Genomic DNA, 26,624 nt, shown 5'->3' with positions numbered 1-26,624 from the left:
AATCGCAATTGGCTTCATATTCCCATGATATTCCCTCGTCCTCCATGAATTATTGATTCTCTTAATAAGCTCTTGATATCACCCTGTGAGAACCATATTATGCTATTGATACCCCAAATGATTCTGCATGATTCCGCGCGTATAGGATGCTGTTGATACCCCAGTCGCTGATAGTTATGCCTTTATGATTCTCTATCTATTCTTGCAATATACCCTTTCATTGCCCAGAGGGTATCTTGCCGGAATCACAGGGAGGCTCATATTCCCTTGAGATGCTTTCATATTCTTCTGTTATGCTTCCTTTGCCTGATTCTTTCAAAATACTCTTGATATCACCCGAGTAGAACCATATTATTCCTCAATGATTCTTCGTTGGAAGCATCAGGAACGCGCCAAAGGTCCGCCATTTTCTCCGCCATTTCCGGTGATCAGTGAAGAGCGGTGTTGGGTGCTGTATGGTTGCGAGTGGTGCCATTTTTAGGCTGGAATTGAGCCTTATTGAGGGTGAGTACCATCCTTAGCAGGAACTCATATGACGATGAAATGCTTGGATCTCTTCTCTTCGGGGTTGCCAACTACGTCTTCAGCCAGAAAGTGTCCCGTGCATCGCGCTCCACGATGTGGTTCATCGTCCACGACATCATGGGGCTGCCGGCAGAGTCAACAGCGACGGCGGACGCGCTGAAAAATCTGTCGGTGCTGACAGCATAGTGTGCCCGCGCAGTGAGGTAAGCCCAGGGGCGGAGTGGAGACGGAGTGATGGACGGAGATGATGGAGACGGACGTGATGGCCCGCCCCACAGGGAAAGGGGTCACAAGCGGCATGGGCGGGCCTGTTGACATCCTGTGGCAGCCCCTGGGCTACGTTGTCGGACTTTCTTGAGGTCAGGGAGGGGAACTCGTAGGAGCCACACGCTCAACTTTCGTTGTGTAGCAAAGGTGGGAAAGACCACGTCATTTGAAGGGGCACCGGCTGTTTTGCGACTCCTTCGTAAGAGGGAACGGTCATCGTAGAAGAGCCAGCGGCGCTTCTCGTGTGTCATGTGTTTTTTACAGCCTGGATCTCAACGTGTGATATGGCATTTGTTATATGAGGCGTGTGCGTGACGTATGTTTAATATGGATAGTACAAATTGAATGTCTCTTGGCAACTAGGAAGCTGTGATTTTGAAATGAATGCAGAGGCAGTTGTCTTTCCAATCAATACAGTACGTTTTTCTTATACACACAAGCGTATCGTGGTTGCTGTTGGTGTGGCTGAGCGTCGATGGCATGGGCTGATCCAGGAAATTCAGAGGAAGGGCGAAGGTGGTTACATAAATGGGGTCTCTTACCTTTGTGTGGGAAAAAAAATCAGTGCGCTAGGTATCTCATGGGGATCTCACGATGAATAGCATGACCCCGCGAGCCCATCCCTTGATCCGCCACTGCGGAACGAAGCATCAATGGGGTATATAGAGAGCATCAAAGGAGCATCAGTGTGGTGTATAGAGAGCATCAAATCAGCATCAATGGAGTATATAGAGAGCATCAATGGGGTATGTAGAGAGCATCAAAGGAGCATCAATGGGGTATATAGAGAGCATCAAAGGAGCATCAATGGGGTTTATGGCAAGCATCAAAGGAGCATCAATGGGGTATATAGATAGCATCAAAGGAGCATAGATCGGGTTTAGACGGAGCATCCGAACTATGCTAGGGGGCATCAAAGGGGCATAGAGGAGAATCAGGGGGGAATACATTAGGCATTTCGTAAGAATAATGGAGGCATAACCAGATAATCATTTTGATTCCACTTAGCCATCCAACAGGCATATTAGGGTAATAATGTTGGGATATTGGGAGTATCTCAGGCCAAAAAGGTGCTACTTGAAGTATATTACGGGAATAATTGGGGTTTCGTTTTAGACCATTCTCCTAATATCACCCCCCCGGAATCATTTTAGTTTTCAGTGAAACCGATCTACATCTGTTATTTGAGCTGAATATCCAAACCACGTGTCTGTCCAGCTCCAATCTGCTATGGAATGGTGCCGAAATACCAGACCAAACAAACAGATCGTTTAATAACATTTACACTTATTTCTTGGGAGAGGTCAGCCGTGGAACTTGTTTGGATTTCAGTGATGCAGAGAAAAGTCGGATGAAAAACGATTGATTTTCCGTGGCTAAAAATAGGTAATGGGAAAACAGCAACACAAACAATAAAATTTAGCTGAAAGATATCGAGTAAATCGTATAGTTGAAAGTAGCATACTGTCATATAAATAGTTTTAGTAAAAGATAGATAATAAACTTACACAATTAGAAAATAACTATTAACTAGCTTTAATATCAACTTCAATTAAAAACTAAATAAAAACGATTTTATATAGAATGTTAAGCCAGCATACAATACAATATGAGGCTAACACATCGAAGCACTAAGGCAAATTTCATCATAAACATCTCGGTCTTTTGTCTGCGCTGGGTTCACATTTATTCCACCAATATCCTGCTGGTGGCATGCAGCAGCACAGGAAGATGAAAAACCAGCCTACCACCACCGCCACCTATTCCCCATTTGCTCAAGTACCAGACTTCCTTCCACTATTGACACCATTCATTGTCCGACCGATAAAAGGACCCTTTCATTCCATTATTTCCATTGAGCTCCCTGCCATTTCCGGCGATATTGACCCCCTGCCCCCCCCCCCTGCTGACCCTCCCCCGGGTGACCATTCCCCCTTCCCTCCCCCCTCCCCGATTCTTTCCGGTGGCCATCAGACCCAGGGCCTGTTCACTGATTTTGTCATCGAAATCGTTACCCAGCCCAGACGGAAGCGTAACTGCGCAGAAGAACGGGTTACTGCCGTGAAGCACCCGGTAGGAATGCCAAATGGTGGGCGGTGACTCATATGTTAGTGACGGAAAGCTGGCGGCGAGAGGGAGAGGGGAGAGAGAGAGAGAGAGAGCGAGAGTGGCGGGAGGACACGGGGTCAAAGGGTACACTCCTGCCGTGGGGTTATTTATATTTATGCAGCGTGGTGGGTCCTCTCCACAATACATGAGATAAATGTAAGGCCGATGTAAATCGCCCGTCCGGAAACGCTCGCGCCAAAATAAACAAAATAAACCAGAAATTTCATTCAAGCAAATACACTAACGTCACACACCTGTGCCAAGTATATGCAGAATCAGTGTGAGAACATGCAGCGCTACCGTTCAGGATTTTCAATGGGTATCCCATCCGATAGCGCCGGTCGTTTCATGCGCCCGTTAGTAACAAGTCGAAAAAAGAACTTGGAGCAAAGGACATGGACGTTTGAATAATTCGAGGAAGTATGGTGGATTGTTGATAAATATGCGTCTTCTGCGATATGCATTATGCTTGCGTCTTTCTAGACGGCTTAACAAGTTTCAAGCAAAACTGCTTGCTTAATTATACATCACACAAGAAATGAAACAAGCCTAATTTCAGGTTAATTACTCCGTTAAATCAGTTACGTCCTCAGCCTCTATGGATAACCACAGTCGCAATCCAAGCGATGCATCTCAACTCGGCAGACATTCGACCCTGAATTCAACACCTACAATAAACCATCGACAAGTCACCGGATATTCTGTCCACCCGGCCCAAACATCCTTCCAAATTCCCACGTCGTCATCAGACTTCAGAGTCCATTTCGACGCGTCGGACCCTGAGGTTGCCAGTCCAGCAAAGCATCCAGAGGTGACCAATCAGAGATGAGAAACGATCGTGCCACTCCCCTGGGGCGATCACGTGACTGGGACCGAGCCGCTTCAACGAATGGAGAGGGCGCCAAACGCGGCAAGACTGCTGCGGAGACGAACTGGGTTTGTAGGAACGAAACGCTGTATTTGCTCACAAGGAAAAGCAAAATACAGAGGGTAAGTTGGCATTGCCAGTGCAATTTAACAAAAAAAGTGACAGGATGGATTTAATTATTATTACCTAGGTAGAAGTTAGTGGAAAATATTGGATTTTGATAATATGGGTGGGACGGAAACAAAAACATACAAAGACACATATTTTCAGAGAAAAAAAAACTTGAGCATTATTTCATTCGTCCTTGAATGTCGGTCAGAACACGATCACTAGCCGTTGCTTGACCACAGGACGAGGTTTCTACTTGCGTTTTATGAAACAAAACCTACAACATTGGTTATGGACATCCGGCTCCCGCCTATGCCTCCAAGTCTCTCTGGGCTGCCAGGGGGCGTCACTAAACGGAAGGCCAGAGCCCGCGGCGGCGGACTGCAGTCAGTGAAAGTAACCACAGGTCGCCGGCCCTGCTGGCCCAGAAAACGGTCACTCACTGGCGGGCTATGTGGGCGTGGAATGGGCCCGCGCTGCCATGGGCACAGACAGACCAATCCCCGCCCAGTGCCGTCCAGCCCCATCGCGCCACGTGCGCTGGACGGAGAGGGTAGCCGGAGGTCGACAGACAATCGTCCCAAGGTATCATAAGACAACGCGACATTCAGGATCAAAGTGAATAGCCATGTGTATGCAAGTGGCTACACCTTTTGCCTATTCATTATCTTTATGAAAAGGGTGCAAAAATGGCTGAGGATTGGCTATTGCCATAGCTGATTCACTTGCCGTTAATATTTGTCAAGCACAAAAATGTCATATTGTAACAGATCTCAGATCAGCTAGCGACATGCAGATCACCTTTTATCTTACAGTTTTGTGCCTTTAAACTCATTTTACTACCAAGATCCAAGTTATTAGTAGAACACAGTCCCAACCGTATTCCACCGTGGTTAAACTTAGTTCCGTCAGCCACCAAACAATCAAACTTGGAGCACATAAACTTGACCTAAGAAGCTTTTGAACTTCCACCCGGTCTGTTCTCAACTTGTTTCCAATCAGACAGTTTCCAGCTGATTTCCGCTGCGTGATCAGCGCGCTGGCGGACGTCTGCTGAGTTTTATTGACACCGGAAACAAGCATTTCCGGTGATTAGGGTAAGGTGCCTAATTAGCGACCCACTTAATTTGAACCGTCATTGCTCACGCTCTGTGGGTGCCACTGTGTTACTGGCTTGATTTTCGGAGAGATCGTTCATTTTTCTATTAAAATCCATTCATTTTCTGCCCCAATACCCACTAATTTGTTTGCACTGAGCATTTTGGCAAACCCTTGCAAAAAACGCTAATAGGGAACTCGTCCCCATTAGCTACCGGGGAGGGTCGCTAATAAGTCTATGGGTTTCCCCATATTAAAAATGGCAAAAAATGCGATGCCTGAAAAGATGAAATATGATCTCAAAAAGGCAACCTATTACGCAAAGCACTTAATCCCTCGAACAGGAACGTTTATTCAACACATTTACGTAAGTAAAAACTGATCACGTGATGCACCGAAGGCGAAAAGAAGGCGGAAACCCTAATTTTGCGGGCTATCTTGTATGGTATTTGAGGTCCGCGCTGAATTCGGTACCCCTGCAGTCGGTGACGACATTTGGCATCCCCTGCCACACATTGCAAGCTTCAGCAACACCTCATTTTCATTTCTCTCTTTTCCCCTTTCTTTCCCTTCTTGAGCTATTTGCGACCATGTCAGGCGCAAATAGGAAATATGAGTTGCGACACATTTTTGACCGCCATGCTGTGCACAGTTGAGCGATTCACTATGGGAAAACGGCAATCAATTAAGAAAGGAATGTCGATTCAGAATAAAAAAGGTGCATCATCCTAATGTGCATCGCTTTTCATCAGAGAGGGCCCAAACACACACATTTTGGATAAGAAATTCGTCATTTTTATCTAAACTCACCTGAAACGTCCCACCAGAAACATCGACAACCGGAAAATAATTTAATTTGACAACCAAAGTATGGCTGACCTTTTGACGATGTTTTTACCCCGTTTTCTCCTGCCAGTTTTTCTGAAGGGAGGTAGGTCGCAAATCGGAAAGGGTCGCTAATTAGGCACCTTACCCTACTTCCAGCGGAGACGATAGGAAAACAGGTGAGAGAGGCATCAATGCCGGAAACAAACGCTTCGATCGGCAGACATTAGATAGATGAAGGACAAACTTGGAGAACTTAGACGATAGTGGAACACCCTTTTCCAAACAAACATTCAGCATACCAGAATACATTACATAGCATATGCATTACGGAAAGGCTACGTCTCTAGAAAAGGCATTAGAGGCAGGCAGCAACAAGAGGCAGAGGCAGTCCAGACCAACAGCTCGACACCACGTGTGCCAGAAAATGTCACACCAATTACAACTTGTGGTCGTGGCAAGTCAATTGTCAGCCTTTTTGACAGCTGAGGTGACAGGTGACAGGTCAGGTCACCAGTCATCGCCCACAAACAAGGAAGCGGAGCGAATGATGAGATGATTCTGCGACGCACGTGTTTGTCATTTGCTAACTACGATCACCATAAACTGTTACCATATCGATAGCATGTCAGTTATTAGAAATCGGTAATATCGGCGAGGGTTGCAGCTTGTTTGTTGGAGTTTTAGAGCCAGTCGACAGCGAGGTAATATCGGCCATGGTTATATGTGCAGCATGGTTCAAGCACTTGACGGAAAAGTTTGTGTTCTCTGATGCCTCATTCCACATTCAAAATACGTGAGTAAAAAGGAGTATACATATCATTATGGAATGAAGCTGATATAAGGCTGGTTGATGGACACAATCCTTTGTTGGGTGTTTGTGTCAAGCACTCGAACCAAGCGCTCCACAGTCCACATCGTTACGTGAAACGGCGAAACGCAGTTCAGTCGAGTGGCTGAGTAAAGTGGATAACAGTGCTCTTGCTGTCGCAAGCTCACTCGAGTAGCTACTCAGGTTTCAGTCTGAAGTAGGAGCAATCATGTAACAGGATTAATTCTATTGCAGGGGCGCACTGCAAAGTGCCGATTCCCTTACCTACGCAGCGAAAATGAAATACTGAGGCTGTCCCAGGTTCAAAACATCACCTCACATTAAGCTGGGATTCTCCAGATTGCCGTATCTATCCAGTAAGTAGTACGCTAAGATAATGCAGTCGTATCAATACCTACAGATCCGGAAAGATAATAAACCGCAAAGTCATAATCAACGTGCATGGTTCAGAACTAGGGTTACCCGCGTGCTCCGCAACGCGAAGGGGGGATTTTTTGACCCGCGGGTATTGGGTTGGTCTGTGTCGATTTGGTTGGTAGATATCCATTTCGTTCGATTGCTTTTTGACGGCCAAGCATTTTGTAAGAAAACAAAAAGATACATCGCATCGAGGTGCCCGTGTCGTATTATCATGCGTTCTACTTTAGAATGATTCGAAAACTGGCGTGAAGTCTTTTGAGGGCCATCGATGAATTTCGCTAAAAATGACAATGTAATGGTTTGGAACATTTACATTTTTAAGGATACTGTTGCTAATCATGCAAAAATGAAGAGTGAATATTGGACAGAATTGAATGCTCTATCCAATGGTACCATATTCAATTGCCAAAGGTATCAGGTTATGCAGCAAACCCCGTGTGATTAACAAAGTGGCACAAAATTGACAAACACCATTTTCTCCTGTGATTTGCACCACCTTGATTTGGATCAATCAGCTTTTCACAATTTTTATATGAGAGGCGGTACCTTCCTCTTGCAAATAGGCGTTGATTCAACTCGCTCCATTTAACGGTCACCTAAAAATAAAATTAATTCCAAAATCCCTCAAAAACCGCAATTTTTCAAATAAAAGTGCCCTCTCCGGTGCACGTGACGCGAGCTATCCTCTGCATTGCACACCATTCAATAGCCCGTTCAATTCTGTACACGATGCTGTTTTCCCCGTGCCGGTCGGACCCCTGGTCACCAAGATATTGCACGGGAACTGGACCCGTGTCGGCCAAAATTAGCCGTTTTCGCCCGATTTCGCACGCCGATTTATACATGTAAAGTCTATGACGTGAATTTGCACTTTTTGAGCACGCGCTACGCGCTCCCTATCAATCCGATCGAGCTGAGACCCCTCAAAGGCACGTCGCGCATCCTTGATCTATAAGTTGTGCAAATTTCACCGGGCTAGGTGCAACGGTCTGGCCTGTAGTCCACGCAAAGCACCACCAAGTCGGGACCTCGGTAACGGACAGACGCACCCTCCTCAAATAGTAATATAGATCTCACTAACGCTAAGTATACGCACTTCGCAGTATGCAATGCACGCTGATTACTGTTTGTCCTAAAACCTTGTATATTGATAAGTCATCGAGATAAAAAATTATGATGGAATACGTTTTTGAAATGTTTTTAGCAAGAAAACGATTATTACCTAGCGTATGTTTCTAAGGCTTGTCCACCACACAGGCAAGCAACCAACTGGGCGTAAAATTCAAAGCAGCACCGGTAACCCGGTTGCCTCCCGACTGGTCTAAAACGGAGTAAAGCGTCTCAACACAAAGCATCATCGTGAGGTGCACAAAACATATTTGTATTCGTATTTGTAGTTGATAAGAAGCCCTTAATTTGACCAATGACCGATCCTTTCATCATGCTTCGTTACCATAGAAACCAAAACACCTATGGCGCCAGACAGACTGAGCCTTTTAAAACTGGCAACCATACAACAAACCATGGGAAAAGCTGCACCAATGCTCGGCCGTGACCCCAGGGATTACACTTAGCCACTGGTCAGCTGTTTGCCAGCTAATCGTCAGCTGTTCTGGCTCTAACCGGATTTTACCAGTTCAACGCACAATGTTCATGGGACCTGCCAGACAGGAAATGGATTAGCCGTGGCGTACAGCGGATATTGTTAGTGTGTGGAGTCTGGGTTTATGTGTAAAAGCTGTGTGACGCAGTTTATAATTCGCAGCGGCCATGACACATCTGTGTGAGTTGCGTGACTACAAGAGAGATGCACATTATATGCGGGGTGACTTAAAATCAGACACGGGAGTACCTTGACCGATATTAAACATTTCATTGCTCTACTCCTGCGTGTATAGGACAGGGCCGAACGCATGGAAGGCTATAACTGACTGAATGGTGAATGTCGCTTTTCATATAATTCCCATGTACCTATTCACGACATCCAAATGTCATAAGTGAGCCCTTTTGAAAGATAATTTATGCAAAATCAAAAACGTTTCGGATTTGACAGTTAGACCATTTTTGCATGACAAGAACGCTACGCAAAAGCAGCATGGCTAATGACAAAATATCAACAAATGACAAAAAGTGTCTAAGAAATAAGTTTTTTTAAACCAATGATTCCACTAACATTAACAAAATAATTGATCAAACTAGTTCAGCCCAGTAACAGACAATCAGGCCCTGGACAAGTCCGACAATCAACGTCGCATCAGATCCTTCTAAAGACCTAACCCACTGCCATAAAAGCAGCGAACCATCGCTCGTGACACAAACTGGTAAAAAGCAGCTTCCAAACCGGCGAACGATGACGACAAAATCTGTCACGTGAGGCGGTGTTGCCAGGTCTCCCACTACGACAAAACTCGTCGAAACAACGCAGATAGCAGTCTGTGTCAATCCAAAAATGTTCAAGCATCCGTGTGAGGCACCTTTGGCGAGCTGTCTTTCATGGGTCTTACACCATCGTTGTCAAGGGTAGCAGCAGGAAATATGAACAGGAGGCAGGCGCTCACGCTCTTACAAGCGTCACAAATTAGTCGTGTGGATTTGGAGAATTTTATTTGACCTTATAAGTCATCGTTTGTTCATTCATTTTACAGCTGACTACAGGCGTCAACTTACTTTGTGCGTTAATTTTCCGGTTAATTGTCCCGGTAACTGCGAGTTTTTGCTGTTAACCAATGCATTTGAGAGTGCAATGGCCTCTGATAAGGTGAATTTAGCCATAATAACTGAATTACATAAAAGACGAACAAATGTTGCCAGGCGTTCCACTGCCGAAGCCTCCTCACGATAAAACTAAAAACATGAAAAAAGTTTGTCGATTTCCTTGCCACCTTTTGCAGGTGTTCCATTCTAACACTACTAGTTAGGAATCCGGTGTGTAAAATTCAATCCAAAACTGAAAACACGCACATGGACAACGCACAGCACGCCTCGAGGCGGTTCGGTACTCACTTCTGGATGTCTCCGCTAGGGGCGCTGGCGTCGCTCTCGTCGCCACGCTCTCTGCCGCTGCTGAAAAGCGGATAGAAATAAATGAAGATACAAACATGCAGCGGTCAGCTCGATGGCTATTGACTAAAGCTTAGTTTGTGTTGAAAACTTGGGAGTAAGAATACGTTGAACATGAGCATCGAACAAGTGGAAATAAAGACATAAGAAGCATCTTTTTTTAGATTTCAGAAGTTGAAAGCTTTTAAAAGGTGAAAAGGCGCACAACTTTCAATGAATACACGACGCAGTCTCACTTCAAGGTTACACAAGTTCACTCTGATCAGCTCCTATAGCCTTCACCTGGCCCCACCCATTCCCCAATCACCCATCACCGACTAAAAATCCGCACCAAACCCCGTCGTGTCGCAGTCGATATGAGTTCCGTCATCACATGCCATTTCAGTGTCACGGTGTCTGGTGCCCGAGTTTCCCGGACGTCAAAAGCCCGTGTGTGGGGCCCAGCCCGGCGACAATTTGGTATGGCGATTGGCATTCCGGCATTGGCAATGGGGGAAAGATGCACGCCAAGGACGGGGTGCGAGAAAGTCATGGGCGAAACGTCAAAGGTGAGCCCGCAACCCGAATGCCATCATCCCATTGCTTGCATGTACTTTTTTAACCAGACAACATCCCAACTTCATATAAAAATAAATCAAAGCCGGATGTATATAAATGGTGAACGATAATTGAAAGAGTTATAAACAAAAATGTTCCTAAAACACCCAAAAACTTAAATAGTATGGGAGCTGATGAAAGATTGAATGGTGGCAGCGATCACCGAGACCTCTGTCCCCCTCCTCCAGCGGTCAAGAGGACAAGAGGGGCCCCTCTTGATAAGCACTACGACAATGACGGGAGTGGCCACACCAAGTGCAAGAGGCCTGGCCGACTCTAGTATAAGAAACCGACTCAAGTGCAGGTAAGTGCTGGTCGATGGATGAGCAAACTCAGTACTGACGTCATTAGACACTTACCCAGACGTAACTGTCTCTTATCGGGACAAATAAGAGTGTGAAGAATGTGTGGACATTGGTCAAGCAGTGGAACCATTGTGCGTCCCGCTAGCCACGCCTTGAACGGTAGAGGGAAATGGCACGGACATGAAGCTAAGAGAAGCAAATTATCAACACTGTTATTCATCCTTAATTATGTTTGATCATACATTAGTGTCCTTTATATCTCGGGTTCTTGTTGTTTTTCTTCAGAATGGCGTGATTCTTATATATCGAAAGTGTGCAATTTATTCCACATTCCGCACATTCCACGACCATAACATGTACCGATCGGTGCCTCATTTGGGTGCTTGAACCGGGGAAGGAGGGCTGAAATAGGTGGTTTTCTGAGCGACCCGACCTTACCTGGGGGAAGGGTCGCCACCCGAATCAGGGGGGGGGAGGCCTTACCTGGGGGGTTCGCTGGAGCCCGGCCGATGACGCTGTCCGAGGTCGTTAAAGATCTGAAACAAAACACAACGGTGATAATAAGGTGGAAACTATAGGTAAACGAGACAGACTGTGGCTGAATACTATATATTTAATCGGACCGCCTCCTCGATATACCAGGTATTATTCGGTGTGCCTAGCCAAGGGTGTTTTAAATAATGCCCGAACGGAGTGAGGGCGTTATTTTTTCTAAAATATTAACCGAACGAAGTGAGGTTAATATTTTCAAAAATAACACGAATGAAATGAGTGTTATTTTTGTATTTAATGCACGAGCCTGCGAGTGCATTAAATATAAACACTCTTGGCAAGGCACACCGAATAATGCCTGGTGTACCGAGGAGGCGGTCCGATTACATTTATTATAACGACTTTGCGCCGTTCGTTGCTCAGCTCGTCTATTTAAAAGGGCTACATTGAGGGATTGGGAAAAGAAACGGGGCTTGGTTTTGTTTTCGGGGAACATTTGTTAATAACGAAGTGTGTACTAATTAATCATATTAATAGCGCCAATTAGGAAATGCAATAGTGGAATAAGTGGACTGCAATGTCTCGGTCAGTCTCTTATATTCATATGCAGGCCCTCTTGCAGCACTTGTAAAGAACTTAAGCACCCAGGGCCGCCTTCTGTGAGAACCTTATTCTGAAAACGCGTATTTACAAGCTCTGATCTATTCCATCATCTCTGTATCATGTGTGCCTGGGTATACCAATCAGACACTTGGCCTGCGCTGCTCCTATCACGATAAGTGGCTACAGCCCATTCTGGGTCTTCCTTGTGTTGGTTGGAACACCTTCTGCTTCTCTGTTCGCCAGCTCTTGGGAGAGCAAACTGCAGTTTTTTTCTCGCTGTCTGTACCATTCGTATCCATTTTCTGCATTACGAGCACCACCTTTGAGTGATCGGACAAAGCAGTGGGCCTATCAGATTATAAAAAAAAGTTAAGAAGGCGTCTCAAAGCTCTCTCTGAATTTGATTTAGCTCTGTGTTGCCTTCGGTGCACTTAACATTCAATCTCAATGCAGGCCAATATTCTTTTTTTCAGCGAGCAGCTTGAAACCATTCTTGTGAAACCATTCGGGCTCCACCACGGAAAGAAAAAGTATGATTAACAATATTATTCCCGGGATTAATTTCTGTTATACCGACGTTTTACTTAAAAAACTGAAATCACGCGCGCGTTTAGAGACAGTCCTCCGATGCTGCGAAAAATACTTGTGCTATCAAGATTTAACCATACTTTTTTAACATGCGTGAACGGCGCAAAGTCGTTATAATGTATATTAGGAATCAAAATATTTAGAATATTGTATAGAATAATTGTATTAAGAAGTAGCTTCGCAAACTACAAAGTGCGCGAGGTTTCTCTCTTCTAATTGCTCATTCCACTCCGAATCTTCCACAACATATCTTGTGAGGGCATGTGTCATATTTTAGCACAACACACATAAAATTGGTCAAATATACACTACAGTCTCTAACATAACGTGAAAGTAACCAAGCCACTTCGTCCATTACACTTAAAAACATATCAAGATGCATGTCCTTGTCATAAAAAGAACAAGAAATAAGGTAAGCACGACAAGCGGATTGTGTAACGGTTAGGGAATTTCGGGCAAGGTCGGAGGAATTCACGTTAAACACATATTCGAAAGTAACGTTTAACATGGCTCAGACTCATGGCCAAGCTCACTCAATGTGTTTGGTATGGAAAAAAGACGCCCCAAGAGAAAAAGGCTTCAGTTCAGATTACAAGGGGCCCACTGACGCAGGCGATCCTTTCACGGGTGAAATACAGGCTCGGTGACATTGACGGAATGAAAGCCGCTCTGTAAAGATCCAGTGATAGTTCCGCTGCAGCGCCGCGTTAATGCCTGTGTGTCTCTGTGTCTGTAGTTTGTATGTATGTCTGCGTAATTGTCAGTCTACCTGTGTCTTTGTGTAGGATTGTCTGTTCGACTTTATATGTAGTTGCAAATCGCATTAATGCACACTACACACAATCCTATTCACATCATAGACATATGTCAAGCGGCAACGTCGCCATTGCATAAGTTTTTTCTCTATAACGATGCCAGCTGCCGTAATGCTGACAACACAATGCTTTGCTACATGCAGGGGCCAGTGAATGCACATTGAACATTCAAAAATTAGCCGTACTTCTTCCGTCGTATGTGTGTATGAGATGGGCCAGGTATATAAGTGGCATGGTATATCAGTATGACGTGTTGCTTTAGGCATGGGGCACCCTCACAAAATGCTGATCATCTTATCGTACTCACTCTGTCGAGTCGTACTTACTCTGTCGTAGTTGTGTATGAGCTGGGCCAGTATTCGGTTGATGGCAGCCTGTTGCTCCAGACAGGGGGCGCCCCCTTCCCTTGCAGAGAGACGAAACACATTGGGGGCGAATATGATGCCCAGTGTGTCGGCTGACATATGGACAGCGCTGCAACGATACAGGGGAAGGAGAGGGGGATGAGAAAGGGCAGAAACTCAGAAAAATCACGGGAGGACATATAACAATAAAGCATCAAGCATTCTAAGCTTGATAAGGTACACGACAAATTGGTATCCGATTATTCCGACCGACGAAACATTGGTTTCCAATTGCTATATATGATAAACTGCCCCTTTTAATTCTACTTTGCCAATGGCGCGATAGGAAGGGAGAACTGGCAACTCGCTAACGATAAGATGCAAAGTAACCTAATACGGGCGATCATTAACACGCTACAACACGCTATATGAGCACCAAATCAGTCACAAAATTTAGAGCAGCCACCAAGAGTACGAAGCAATACTACCAACCACCGCCCACCATCACAAAGTTGGTTGCAAAATGTTGTTGCAATGTTGCAATCGCCAATCCCTCTGCGTTTTCAGACCGTCCTACGCTATGGCCGCCCAGCGACACCTACATGCGACCACACAGCCGAGATTCCAGCTATGTCGATAGGTGTCAGCACCGGACAACGCTAGCCTCCCGGGTGGAGCTCAGCGCTCGTAAAGCTAACCCTGCCCATCGCACGTTCCCGGCCAATATTGATCCGGTGATAAGATGAGTCACATTGATAGCAACGGGGCACAGGTGCTGCATGCGAGCACCTGCAATGCTCGGATGTTGAATCGTAGATTGGCCTCTTCATGCAATGTAAGTTGTAGGTATCTCAGTCACCGAAGGAAACTGGCAGCTCGCACATAAAACACGGCATAAAAGCCTTTGCAAAAAAGCTGCTTGGATAATCTACATTCGGCTCTAACTCAGACCTCGCACTCTTTCACCTGTCTTACAAAAAAAGAAACACGTCCAGCACCTTTGATCTAATATTTACTCTGGCGTGATATGGTTGCTAGTAATTGATCTCACGATCTTCTACAGGTAAGAGATACCTACTCCCCCAGCAAAAACCACAACCTCTGACCCTGACCTCTGACCTATCCTCTCACCTCCCTACTCTACCCACCTGTGGAAGTTGGTGACCCGGCGCAGGAAAGAGCAGAGGAACCGGAGCAGAGCGTAGTGAGCCGGCGGGAGAGAGTGAACTAGCGCAGAGAGCAGCTCACAGCGCCGGGGCGGGCTCCCCTCCTCTGTAAACGGAGAGAGGCGGGGTAACGGTGAGTGAGGGGGTGAGTGAGTGAGTGAGTGAGTGAGTGAGTGGCCAGCGAGCGAATCAGACACAGGTAACACAGTCCATCAAGACAGGCATTTAATTTTACCAACATGCCTGATGTCAAATATTACACATTTCTACATAGGACATTATATTGATCACCAAGTGACAAATTAGCGCATTGTTGAACGACACACGTTATTCGAGCCAGCACATTTATTACAATTTGATGAATACGAAACGCCAAGAGTGAAACAAAATCCTCAGTGGTTCGATACACTATCGTTACAGAAAAGTAAGCCTACGCGCCAGACCAAAGACAGCCTATCTACCTAGCGTTCATTTGACACCTCGTCCAGGTGTATGACGCCAGTTAGTTTTCCGAGATTCTGTCCACCTTTACGGATCAAATGATCATTATGGGCAGAATGTGGCGGCAACAGACGCCGCGGACGGAAAGATAATGAGGAATGGGATACGGCGACGCGATGGGTAACGAGATAACACCAGTGAAAAAAGTAATGAGCCAGTATGGTGCCACTGTTAACCACAGTCGTTAGGTCAGAAAAAAATCAGTTATGAGCCATAGCACACATTATCACCACGTTGCATTTTTGCACGGCGTTATAACAACCCTCATACATTCAACCTTTTCCAAGGAATAACTTCCGCATGGCAAGGTTTTCTTCACTAGCCAGGTATGCGAAGCTTCCTAATCCTCACTAAAAAACCATCGCACTCCCGCCCTCCCCACTCGTTCTCATGAGTTTACCGGTCGGTATACCACTTTTTGTGGAAAACCTATAGAGGCGGGGGGGGGGGGGGGGGGGAGAGCGTGGATACGCAGACGCCATTCAAAAACACCGGTCTTCCTACCTCATATACGATCGCCTTGCCTGTCAGTTTAAATACGAACACCAACTTTGGTCGACATTACAAGTGTGACGTTGTAAGGTCATCGATCCGAGAGTCAAGGTCACGTGAGGAGCCTCTTTGTCCTACGTGCTAAAGGCTGAATGTCAAAGGTCATCCTGCAGCTCCGACCCGACTCGACACAGAACTTCGTCATAAGTGTCATTGTTTGGGGCTATAGGGAATGTCATGTGATGCAACCACACGTATTGGGAGTGAGCCTGAACACTGCTGGCTCTTGATCGACCATTGACAACCGTGACCGACGGGAAGACAGTTCATCGGTTCGGACAGATTTCCGTGGGACGAATCGGTCAACGTTGTAATGACAGATAAACAAAAATGAATTGCAACGGATAGATCATAGAGGCAGGACAGGCTGATCACAAGGACGGAAAGACGAATAACTTAAGACGAAAAAGGAAAAGTCGGGAGCAGGTCGATACAGCTAGAGTGATCTGTGAAGACTGACCGGATGTATCGGATAGCATCTCTCAGTAAGCTCTTAAGGGTAAACTGGGTTCAGCAGAATCATCAGCTGAAGAGCCAAGCAGCACAGCCAACGGCCGTGGAGTGTGGACTATGGAGCCTTAGAGGGAATGTGCGGCTAAAGAAAGCAAAGCCGTTTGGCGGTGAAACCGGGGGTAGCAAAGTCATTAGTGGCGGTGGAACTCAAGGTAGCGGAGCTATCGGTCATGGGGCCGAGAGTAGCAAAATTCCATTCATCTCAAAAGGAATCGCTATCACAACTCAGTCCACAAGCGCGTCCTAAGGACATTCAGACCGACCCCATTCGAGCCGAATACCAACTCTGGCCGGATCCAAAACAGCAGGGAAGTCTGGTGTTTCACCATCTCACCAAACTAAACACTTCTGGCCACGTGGTGATGGGCTTGGTCACCAGGCTGAACACACGACCCTCCCAAAATGTGCACAGTGGTGCTGACAAGACACTTCCAGCGCCGTGCGACTGCCGAGTGCCGAGTCACCAGTGTACAGTTCCAGCTATTCACGGCTCCGTCCATCGGGCCAACGCAGCCGGGTGTGGGTGAGGCGATGCTGACCTTCTGAGTGTCACTGACCATTAGTCACTACGTGACGCAATAATCAAGGTAGATGGGGGAGGGGGAGGGGCGTGGAAAGAATAACGCCTGGTCGCCTGGAAGCGAGGGGCATTTCTATCATATCCGGTAGACATTTGCTAGGAAGCCCAAAGCGCAATCTGTTAGAACTAAGCAAAAGAAAAAAGCTGAAGAACAAGAACAGCATCCATCATTCCATCACTAAATATCAAATAAAAACCCACGCTGGCAGGTCCCCTACGCTGATGAAATACACACACAAAAAAACCTGAAAACATAGACATCCGTTATGACTGATCCCACTAAGCTGCTCCCACCAGGCCAAGTCACGTGTTTTGGCACGTGCTCGGTCGCTTCTGAAACCAGTTTGGCCACCCTACGATTCAAATCGGTCCCACCCTGTCGGATTAGGGGAGATCGGAGGAAGATTATGAAGAATTAGGAGAGGACGCGACAGGTGGAGTCCGGTTCAGGATAGGTGTGGGTATAGAAATGAAAGGAGACGCATAACTCAGTCATGGATGAATAAACAGAGGCAGATAATGAGGGAGAAGACGGGGTACGACGCTTACGAGTGTCGACCATTGGTAGTTATATACCGCGGGATACATGTGTGAAGGCATGTTTTACAATATTGGGGGATATTGGGAAAGATAAACGATGAAAGCAAAGGATATGCCAGGTAATGATCAGACTTCAGTGTGTGTGTGTATCTGGAAGTCATAGATAACTCAGCAATGTGTGTTGATATTTCCTTGAGTTTGAGTAAATATTCCAGCAGCTAGGTTAATTTTTATTGGTAGTTCACTTCCGAAGTCGCTACTAACAGGAATTCGTTCGATATTAAAGGCACTACAAAGTCTCTCAGTAGCGCCAGTGACATTCCTTCTATGTAGGACAGCGCCGCACGAAACCTTTAAATTTTCAGAAGCTTACCTAACATGCAGATGTTTGATAGCTCAACAGGGCTTTCAGAAAGAATATCTTATGGGAATCAGTAATTTATGACTACGTCCTCACACAATACAAAACTTGTGTTACGCAATACGCAACCACAAAAAGTCAACAGTATCAGTTGATGTAAGCAGTGATAGTTTGCGTTGATTGTAAGTTAGCTCATGTAGATAACTAAAAGATCCTTCCCACCAGCAAAATAACATTCGAACTCAAACTGCTTCATTGGTGGTTCCTTTTACTATTTCCTTGGTTTTGTTGGTTATTTATTTCGTTTCCACAAACACGAAAATATTCACGACCTTTGGCTTTGGCCGTCCGCTGGCGTGGTGCGATGGTAATAACATCGGCACTGTCAGATATGCTGGCACCGGGCGGCCCGTGTCAGCGGAATATCAGCTGACCGGGCTGACCGCTGACCTATGGCTGACCGCTGACGGCCAGCCGTCCCAGTCGAGAGCGCCGTGACGTGGGTCTGCGTGACGTCACTGTGACGTCAGGTGGCGGGGTTCAGCGTCACGGCACGGTCTGGTTGATGGGTCAGATAACGGCCTTCAAATTGTTTGGCATTGTTTTGCTCTCTAGAATGTTCAGCCCACGACTGCGTTCTAGGTAGCTAGGTGGGGTAGCCAAGTTACGGCCCAAAGGTCGCTATACCGCTGTCATAATTCGTGGGAAATTTTATCTAATTCTATCAGAACAAATCCTTCAAATTCGTTTAAATTCAATCTACGAAACCGAGCAAAAATTCCTTATTTCTATCAATAAATGGGATGAAATGAATAATAGAAAAATGGCAGAAAATACAGAATAGGATCAGCCGAATAAGTTCCATAAATTAAAAAAACGCCATCAACATGACCAAACTTCATTGGCCAAATTTCCCAAAAAATATAGTGCTTTTAGCCTTGGCGTCTGCTTGAGAACACGGGTCACGCACACACAGGTAGGAAGACCGTGACCAATCAGCTAACATCTCCGGTCAGTAATGCCCGCCTAGCGTGCAGCCAGACATCAGAGGCTAAGCGTGGATAACGATCCGCGAATGGCAGAGCCCTGATTGGCCAGAAAAAAAAACATATACGAACCAGAACAGAACGCAGCAAGGATAGCGGAAGTGACAGGCAGGCAATGGCAGGTAGGCATTGACAGGCAGGCAGTGGCAGTTAGACAGTGGCAGTTAGGCAGTGGCAGGCAGTGGTAGTGGCAGACAGCTACAATGCGATGAGCATAACATGAAACCGGCTACCAAGGGCACGCGCTCGTTCCCCAGCAAAAACGTTAACGTAAAGCATGAGAATCTGTAGTATACGGATTTTTTTCAGAATCCCACCGGCAGTTTTACACCGGAGCATGCTTTTTAGGGCCACAACATTTAATGCATCTCCCCTGCACTGGTCTGCAATGCTCGCTCGGAATGAGGCACTCCATGCAGTTTGTGCATTCAATCGTTGATGGAATGTTTCTTATACCAAAATAGAAACCGCGCAATACATCTCCTGTGGACTATGATGCAACCGGACATAGAGCTTTTCATATCCCACGCTCGCATCGATTCATGACTGGCAATAGCAAATGTATTTCCTCTGAAATATACGCCATTTACAAATGACATCATTGACATGTAGATAAGTTCGGCAACCACCTTACGACCGGACATGACCTAAAGACGGATTTCTCTGAAAAGCGGAGGAAGCGCACATGAACATTACGACAAATAGGAAAACGTTGGATGGAAGGAAGAAAGAAATAAATGAAGGAAATGATGCATTCAAATTTCCGGCTGAACAAATGATCACGGAAAATGTATAGCAAACGTGCTTTAAAAGAACCGTGTGTAGCCTCTGTGTACAAACCATTATTGGGAAAAAGTTAACGGGTGAACTTCGACTTTGCACGGTATAGAAGCGACTGTCTTTCCATCTAAAATACACTTTACACAAGCTCGTTCAACTAACTCCCAACAACTCTAAACCCCAAGAAATAAGACTTAGAGCCGATGCCTTCATCCCCCCCACCCCGAACTGTTTCACGCAAAATTCATAAATAAACCACATTTGATGAAAACTAAATTACCAGACCCAACCTCATTTTTATCATGCACATCTCGCAAACCCCCAGTAGCTTCCCCAAGCCTGTATGCGCAAAAGACGACCTAATGAACACCTCGGCTCTTACTCCGGAGTCCTGACCACCCTCTTCCCCTTGCAAGCTGTGGAATCTGCCTACCTCGTGCCTTGAGCTGCTCGACCCTCCCAAGCCTGAATTGTGGTTGTTTCGAAAGAGCTGTGGAGTGTGGAATCCACCCAGCCCCTGACGTGAGCCGTTGGACCTCAATTGAGATAGCTTGCAAAGCTGTGGATTGTGGAATCCACCCAACCCATGCCTTGATCTGCTACCCCTCCCCCCTACCCGGCCCATACAGAGGTTCGCTCCTGGCCGTAAGGGGGGTGGGGCAGCCGACTGGGTAAGGGGGCGGGGCAGCCAGGCGGCGGCGCCGTGCAGTGGGGAGGGAGGGGGCGGCGCGCCGGTCGTCGGGTGGGGCGGGGCTGGGAGCTGGGGGTGGGAGGCACAGTCAGGAGGATCGATCCCGCCGCCGCCGTCGCCGTGGCCAGGCATGTTATCGCGGTGGCGGCGGCTGGAGGCGGGGCAGATCGCAGCCGCTGGGTCGTGACACAGATCGCAGCAGATCGCAGCTCGGCGGATCGCAGCTCGAGATCGTAGCTCGCAGATCGCAGCTAGGCATAGATCGCAGCTCGGTGCAGATCACAGCACCTCAAACGGTGTTTTCCGGTCGGGGTTTGCAGTAGTGAAGAGGCAGTTTAAGAGAGGAGGGATGGAAGCACATTCGCCTGTTTGCACAGTGGAACTGAAAGCATTTCGTGCAAATAACTTGAAGGCGAACAAAATCATGAGGACTACCAAAGTGGCAGAAAATAAAGTCATTGAATACCACAAAACGTGATGGGTTTCAGGAAAATCCGTATGCTCTTTGACACTGGAAAAGCTATTGAATTAGCAACTTAACAAAAGAGCGATAAGGCTACTTAACATCATATAAGACTTTTGGAAAGTCGAAAGTCTAGATGAAATATCGCGGCACAATACCAAAACTGAGTCGAATATTCATTGACTTTGAAGAACAACTTCAACAGTCAAATGATGGCAGCAAGATTATTTCTGAGGTTATCGGCCCAAGGCATCATGGCGCTAGAAATATCTTTCATGATGAGAAGCCCGTAGTTTAATCGATCAAGTCATGGAAGCGATCGGATGATGAAACCCTTAACGATCCGAATATAGTTTTCATAATTTACTTAGCACACAGCGATATAATTTACCATTAAGTATCCACTAATGGGTCATCATTAACAAATTGGTAATTATTCTTAGCAGTAAGAGCTTGAATGAATCACGAACTCATCCTCCTTTTTTCCATAGACACACGCATCCTTCTTCATTCTTCTCTCTTTTCTCCTCTCTCCATTCCTCCATTGTTCTGTCGCTTTCCCAGTTCCCCTCCTTCCGCCCACACAGACCTCACCTGGCCACACTTCGCCACCTCTATCGTTGTTGCTAGCCCCTCTCTCCCCTCCATCACTCTCTCCACCGCTCGGCCCATGACCCTCCCCCCGGGCACGTGACCCCCCTTCCCCCCCCCACCCCCAGTCATGATCGATCCGTCCCAGGCCTCCAAACCAACCCCACACAGCCAACGACGGCAGTTCAGGCTGCAACAAGTTCAGCTCGCCCGGGCCATCGCACGAGGCGCCGGGCGCCGCCGCCGCTCCCGGCTAGAGGTCAGGTCAAGGTCACGGACCCCAACTCGATCTCGAAATAGCCTCTGACGTTGTGGGAGAGCGTGAGAGGCGCCCCTCCCCTCCCCTCCCCCCAGTCCTGGCGGTAAGCCAACACAAGGATCGAATTTGAAGTAAGCATGGCAGCGGCCCGACCCTGTCGTGACGTGACCTTGACAACCGCCGCAGGGGTTAGGTTGTGTCAAACACAGTTCTCAGAAAAAGACGTCACTGCTGGCGGGGAGCGGGATGGATAAACTGTTTGTGACAGTCTGAACACGTCTTGTGTGTAGTCTGGGCAAGGAACTGTGTTCCTGACATTCTAACTAGGTAGGTAGCTGACAGCTGTGTTTATGAATGTTGTGTTTTAGGGCGACGGTTTTGATAAGCTTGTATGGCGTTTAGAGTTTTTCATGCGAAAATAATTGTATCCAATTTTATTTACGCTGTGGGAATGAAATTGCTATACTGATGCGTGGATATAAGACTGTTTGCGTTCAGAAGCAAAAAAAAAAAATACCCATCGTCTAAAACTTGCGCCGACCATGCAATAAGACTCCAGAGAAGAGAAATGTCACAGTTGTAGAACCATTGCAGCTGGCTACCCATAAGGTCAGCGAAAGCCGCGGTGGTCAGAGCTTTTGCACAGGTCAGTCTCCACACTGCAGTTGTAAATTCGAGGAAAGGACGAAGAGGTCGCCCGCCCCCAATATTTCCAGCACTTAGCCTTAAAAGCGCATGGAAAGGCACGCATACTCGTAAGCAGCTTTGGTCAGTCTCCAGTCCCTCCAACAATTCAACCGGCCCTCCATATACTGATGGGAAACTCCAAGCCTTCAAAACTCCACTCCCCTAGACTTTTAATTACCATCAGCCATAGATAGACGGTATGCCTACAGAGGTTCCTGTGTCCCTTATGAGGTTCCTGTGTCCCTTATGTTCCTGTGTGAGGTTCGGGCCCTGTGTAGTCACACCGGCCGGCGCACATTCTGCACGGACAACTCTAGCCAGCGGCCTATCGTGATTTGTGATATTGGGTGTAAGGTGTTGTTAAAAACCAGAACGGTCTTTTTTATCGTGAACTGTAAACTGTCTCGCATAGCAATATACAGAGGTTTATGCACCTACGAATTTCTTATTCACCCAGCGGCCACTTACCACGCAGGGCAGCTACGAAGTCTTCAGTGAAGCGAGTAGGAACGACCGCCTCTGGCAGTTCGCGGAGGAACATCTTCAGACATCCGGCCGCCGCCGCCACGTCCTGTGAGAGAGAACATGTGATGTCAGGTCAGACATGGTATTGGTTGGATGATCGCAGACAGATGTTGCTAGCCATGGTCAGGTATTGTCTCAACTAAGGTGTATTCAATTCTGTCGTATAAGTCAGACGTATCAAAGTCAGTCATATCCAAGTCTGTCATATTCGAGTCAGTCACATTCAAGTCTGTCATATTCGAGTCTGTCATATTCGAGTCTGTCATATCCAAGTCTGTCATATTCGAGTCTGTCATATTCGAGTCTGTCATATTCGAGTCTGTCATATTCGAGTCTGTCATATTCGAGTCAGTCACATTCAAGGCATGTCATAGTCAAGTCACCCATTAGTCTGAGAAAGGTAAAGATCTTTGGAAAGTAAATCCACAAAGCATGCAACACTCATCCTACTAGTCCATCAGCGTACATAAATCGACACCAAATATAAAGTGACATTTCTTGGCTCAGTTTTGGCGACAGCCATGGTGACGTGGGTGTGTCATTTGGCCGTGGAGACAGGAGAGCCAAAAGTAGTCGACGGAATGACCTCATAAATCCACAGTCTCAGCCTGCTCTCTGAAATGTGACAGCGTTGGAAAATTGAAGTGATGATTTAAACGTTCTCATGAATATAATATAAATGAAATAGCGAATACAGCATAGTAGTTATTACCAAGGGTCTTGAATGAAATAGAGGAATAAATAGCTGTTGTTGAGCTTTGGTTATGAAAAACTCATTTGTTGTTAGTTGCAATAAAAAGCTGCGTTGGTTACAAAAACGAGTGATCAACTGAATCTCAATTACGCAGTTCGAAGAACGTACACGCAAACTGACACAACCCCTAACAATACCGGACTGCACCGAACACTTTAGCAGCCCTCGGGTACTCCAGAAACAGCGTCATCCTTGTCTAAAATCCACACGGATCTTTGTGACGTCAGGAGAATAAAGTCACAGAGAACATCCCAAAGTGCTTCCAAACTTAACCACTTCATCTGCATAACACAAGCAGCAAGTGCTGGCGTTTAGGCGCTATCCTGAGCATTTAAGAGCTCACGAAGCGAGAAGTCTGACGAAAATGCATAGACCCAATGCCACACCCAAAATAAATTTGCGCAAGTGCTTCTTCCTCAACGTCACTTATGAGAGGCAGAAATGTCATTTATCTAAGAAGGACTAAAACATCAGCATGATAGGTATGCTTTTTTACAAACGCGCTCACTCCGATATCCCCTCTATGATCTTTCCAGCAATCCCCTCCATGATCTTTCCAATTACCTTATATCTTTCCAGGTTGCTGTCTCCATACATGTCAAAATCCGCTCGGATTTTGGCAATCGAACGCTGGTTTCCCGGTGTCCTGAATAGCCCATCCGTCTGCATTCCTGCAGACAAATACACAACGAAGTCAGATTGCGGTCGAAGCAGGCCCCGAATGGGTCTCTCGAGGGGTTGGTTTGAGCTAGTAAGGAAGCATTCGCGAGCCCGCGTGGGTTTGACCTGTAGCGTGCGGGACTCGGGGACTCGTAACGGCGGTCGTAACTGGCTGGAACAACGCGAACAGCAATTTTGTGATCGAGCTCGGTGTAGAATAAATAATATTTATTATTTGTCTATTTACTTTACGACAAGGAGTGTATCCATGATAGTGGTGTAATACATTTGCGATGAACATTTATTTAATGCCGAGACATGTTTCCAGTTTTGTAAATGGTGCGCTGAGACATACCATTAAAAAGAAACTGATAAAAATATCGCAGTACACCACCAACTTTAGTTTAAACAAGACTTGTTGAGCAGTGAAGACACCCATTCCGCCACTAAAATACCAACCCAACACTCCCTTCGTCCGTGAGCACTCACCATGTCTCTCTATGAAGTGGCAGAGTCGGGCGACCACTCGGGGCACTCCGGAGTGTCCGGCGATGACCAGCTGTTCCAGAGGCACTCCGTACACCCGTTTGGCGCCCGTTACGGGTACACTGTCGCGGCTGTATTGAGCGCCAGACTGTGGAAGTGTGGAGGGGATGTCGGTCATCTTATAGAGGCACTCTGACTCACTCATAGGCCACATCATGCAGGCACTCATAGGAGCAATATGAAAGGCACTCAAGGAGGTACGAGTACGTAGGTATAAGGACGCACACAGGTCATATGTAGCCATTCATAGGGCACTCATTAAGACACTCAGGGATGTAAGTCCTCATAGACGCACTCTAACAGACACAAAGAGGCATTTAGCGCCACAGTGGAACTCAGTCATTTTACAGAATATTTTCTGGCACTTACGAACACCGTATGGTATCGTTACCAGAAGCTATTTCTAGAGTGATTTTGGACACTGCCTAGACGCGTAAGACAGTGGATAAATCAGTAGACATCGTTATGCTGTCCTGCGATAATGCGGAGTGATTATATGTATTGTGTGAGTTTGTCTAAATGTGTCGTGTTACATAGCGCTGTTTCCAGCCTTCAAAAGACCCTTGAAAACGTGGACCTTAGCGAAAGGTTCAGCTAAAATGTGAAAAACACCTCCCCGCGGTTTCTGCGCACATGACTGCAGTTAAAATATCTAGCGTGCCAACATTCGATCACAACAAACCGATATTGTTTTCATCCACCTATCGACATCGACAAGCATGGCAGGGCTCCAAGCATACCCATAGGTACCCCGTGGCGGCTCTTCAAACAGCTGTGCTCTCTCACGCGGTGGTGGCCAGGGCGAGGTCGCCAGCTGGCGATATAAGCAGGAAGTAGCACTGACCTTCACCGAGCAAGGAGACCGCATCGCGACTCAGGAGACTGGGGCACCTGCTTGGAACTTCGCGGAGCGTGTTGTCGTCTTCGATTGCGCTCGGATGTGTACGTGGTTGAGGTTTTTTCGACTTGATTATGTTTTTAGATGGGTGATTAGGGATGCTGATCGAGAATTCTCAGGAAGATATAGGAAGTTGGCGACTCAGAATTTAGTCAATTTGAAGAAATTCGATAAATAAAACAGAATAGTTCGTTAATGCGTTATATCTGCGCTAAATTCGTCGGAAACAAAATGCTGAGAGTTCTTTGACGTTTATCATTTCAAGGAAACTAATAGAATGTCAGGCTTGACTGGCACTAAGCCAAGAACGTGACCTAGTGGTGGCGTCTCCCGCGATACGGAAGAGGCCTCTCACAGGTTGACACCAGGCCATTTCCTATGAATAACATCGTTTCGTGCAGTCGAAAGGAAGTCATGCGAGGTCGCCAGAGGCCTTTACAAGTCCGATAAAAGGAGGATTTCTTAGCTGGCTAATGCTTTAAAGTGGCGCGCCACTTTACCACACATGTGGCTTCGGCGAGCTGCTTCGTTTTGCTTGTTGCTTGTTAGCCAATGTTTGAAGAAAAAAAAAACAGAAAAAGAAATAGAAAATGAAGCTCCAACAACTTCAAAGCATAACATGCTTAGATGATAAGACACTGCCAATGAGTAGCAA

General features: G+C 46.5%; 1 protein-coding gene across 5 annotated transcripts in view; it reads right to left on the bottom strand.

Moving 5' to 3' along the window:
* Nucleotides 1–26,624, bottom strand: part of LOC122371528 (protein FAM13A-like) — a 146,330-nt gene that overhangs the window by 80,582 nt on the left and 39,124 nt on the right. For 2 of the 5 annotated variants that reach the window (XM_043347907.1, XM_043347906.1), the window contains exons 4-10: nucleotides 25,015–25,159; nucleotides 24,430–24,536; nucleotides 23,055–23,157; nucleotides 15,005–15,128; nucleotides 13,839–13,986; nucleotides 11,498–11,550; nucleotides 10,056–10,115 (exon numbers count right to left, since the gene is read on the bottom strand). In XM_043347907.1, the coding sequence (XP_043203842.1) occupies nucleotides 10,056–10,115; nucleotides 11,498–11,550; nucleotides 13,839–13,986; nucleotides 15,005–15,128; nucleotides 23,055–23,157; nucleotides 24,430–24,536; nucleotides 25,015–25,159 (740 nt within the window). Of the gene's footprint in view, nucleotides 1–10,055; nucleotides 10,116–11,497; nucleotides 11,551–13,838; nucleotides 13,987–15,004; nucleotides 15,129–23,054; nucleotides 23,158–24,429; nucleotides 24,537–25,014; nucleotides 25,160–25,915; nucleotides 26,252–26,624 lie in introns of those variants that run through there. The other 3 variants (XM_043347909.1, XM_043347910.1, XM_043347908.1) reach the window with 3 other exon arrangements.

Source organism: Amphibalanus amphitrite, unplaced genomic scaffold, assembly GCF_019059575.1.
Source record: "Amphibalanus amphitrite isolate SeventyFive unplaced genomic scaffold, NRLGWU_Aamphi_draft 001253F_arrow, whole genome shotgun sequence".
In the NCBI taxonomy this organism is placed as follows: domain Eukaryota; kingdom Metazoa; phylum Arthropoda; class Thecostraca; order Balanomorpha; family Balanidae; genus Amphibalanus; species Amphibalanus amphitrite.
Note: the sequence above shows the minus strand (reverse complement) of the source record. Positions and strands in the feature narration are given on the sequence as shown.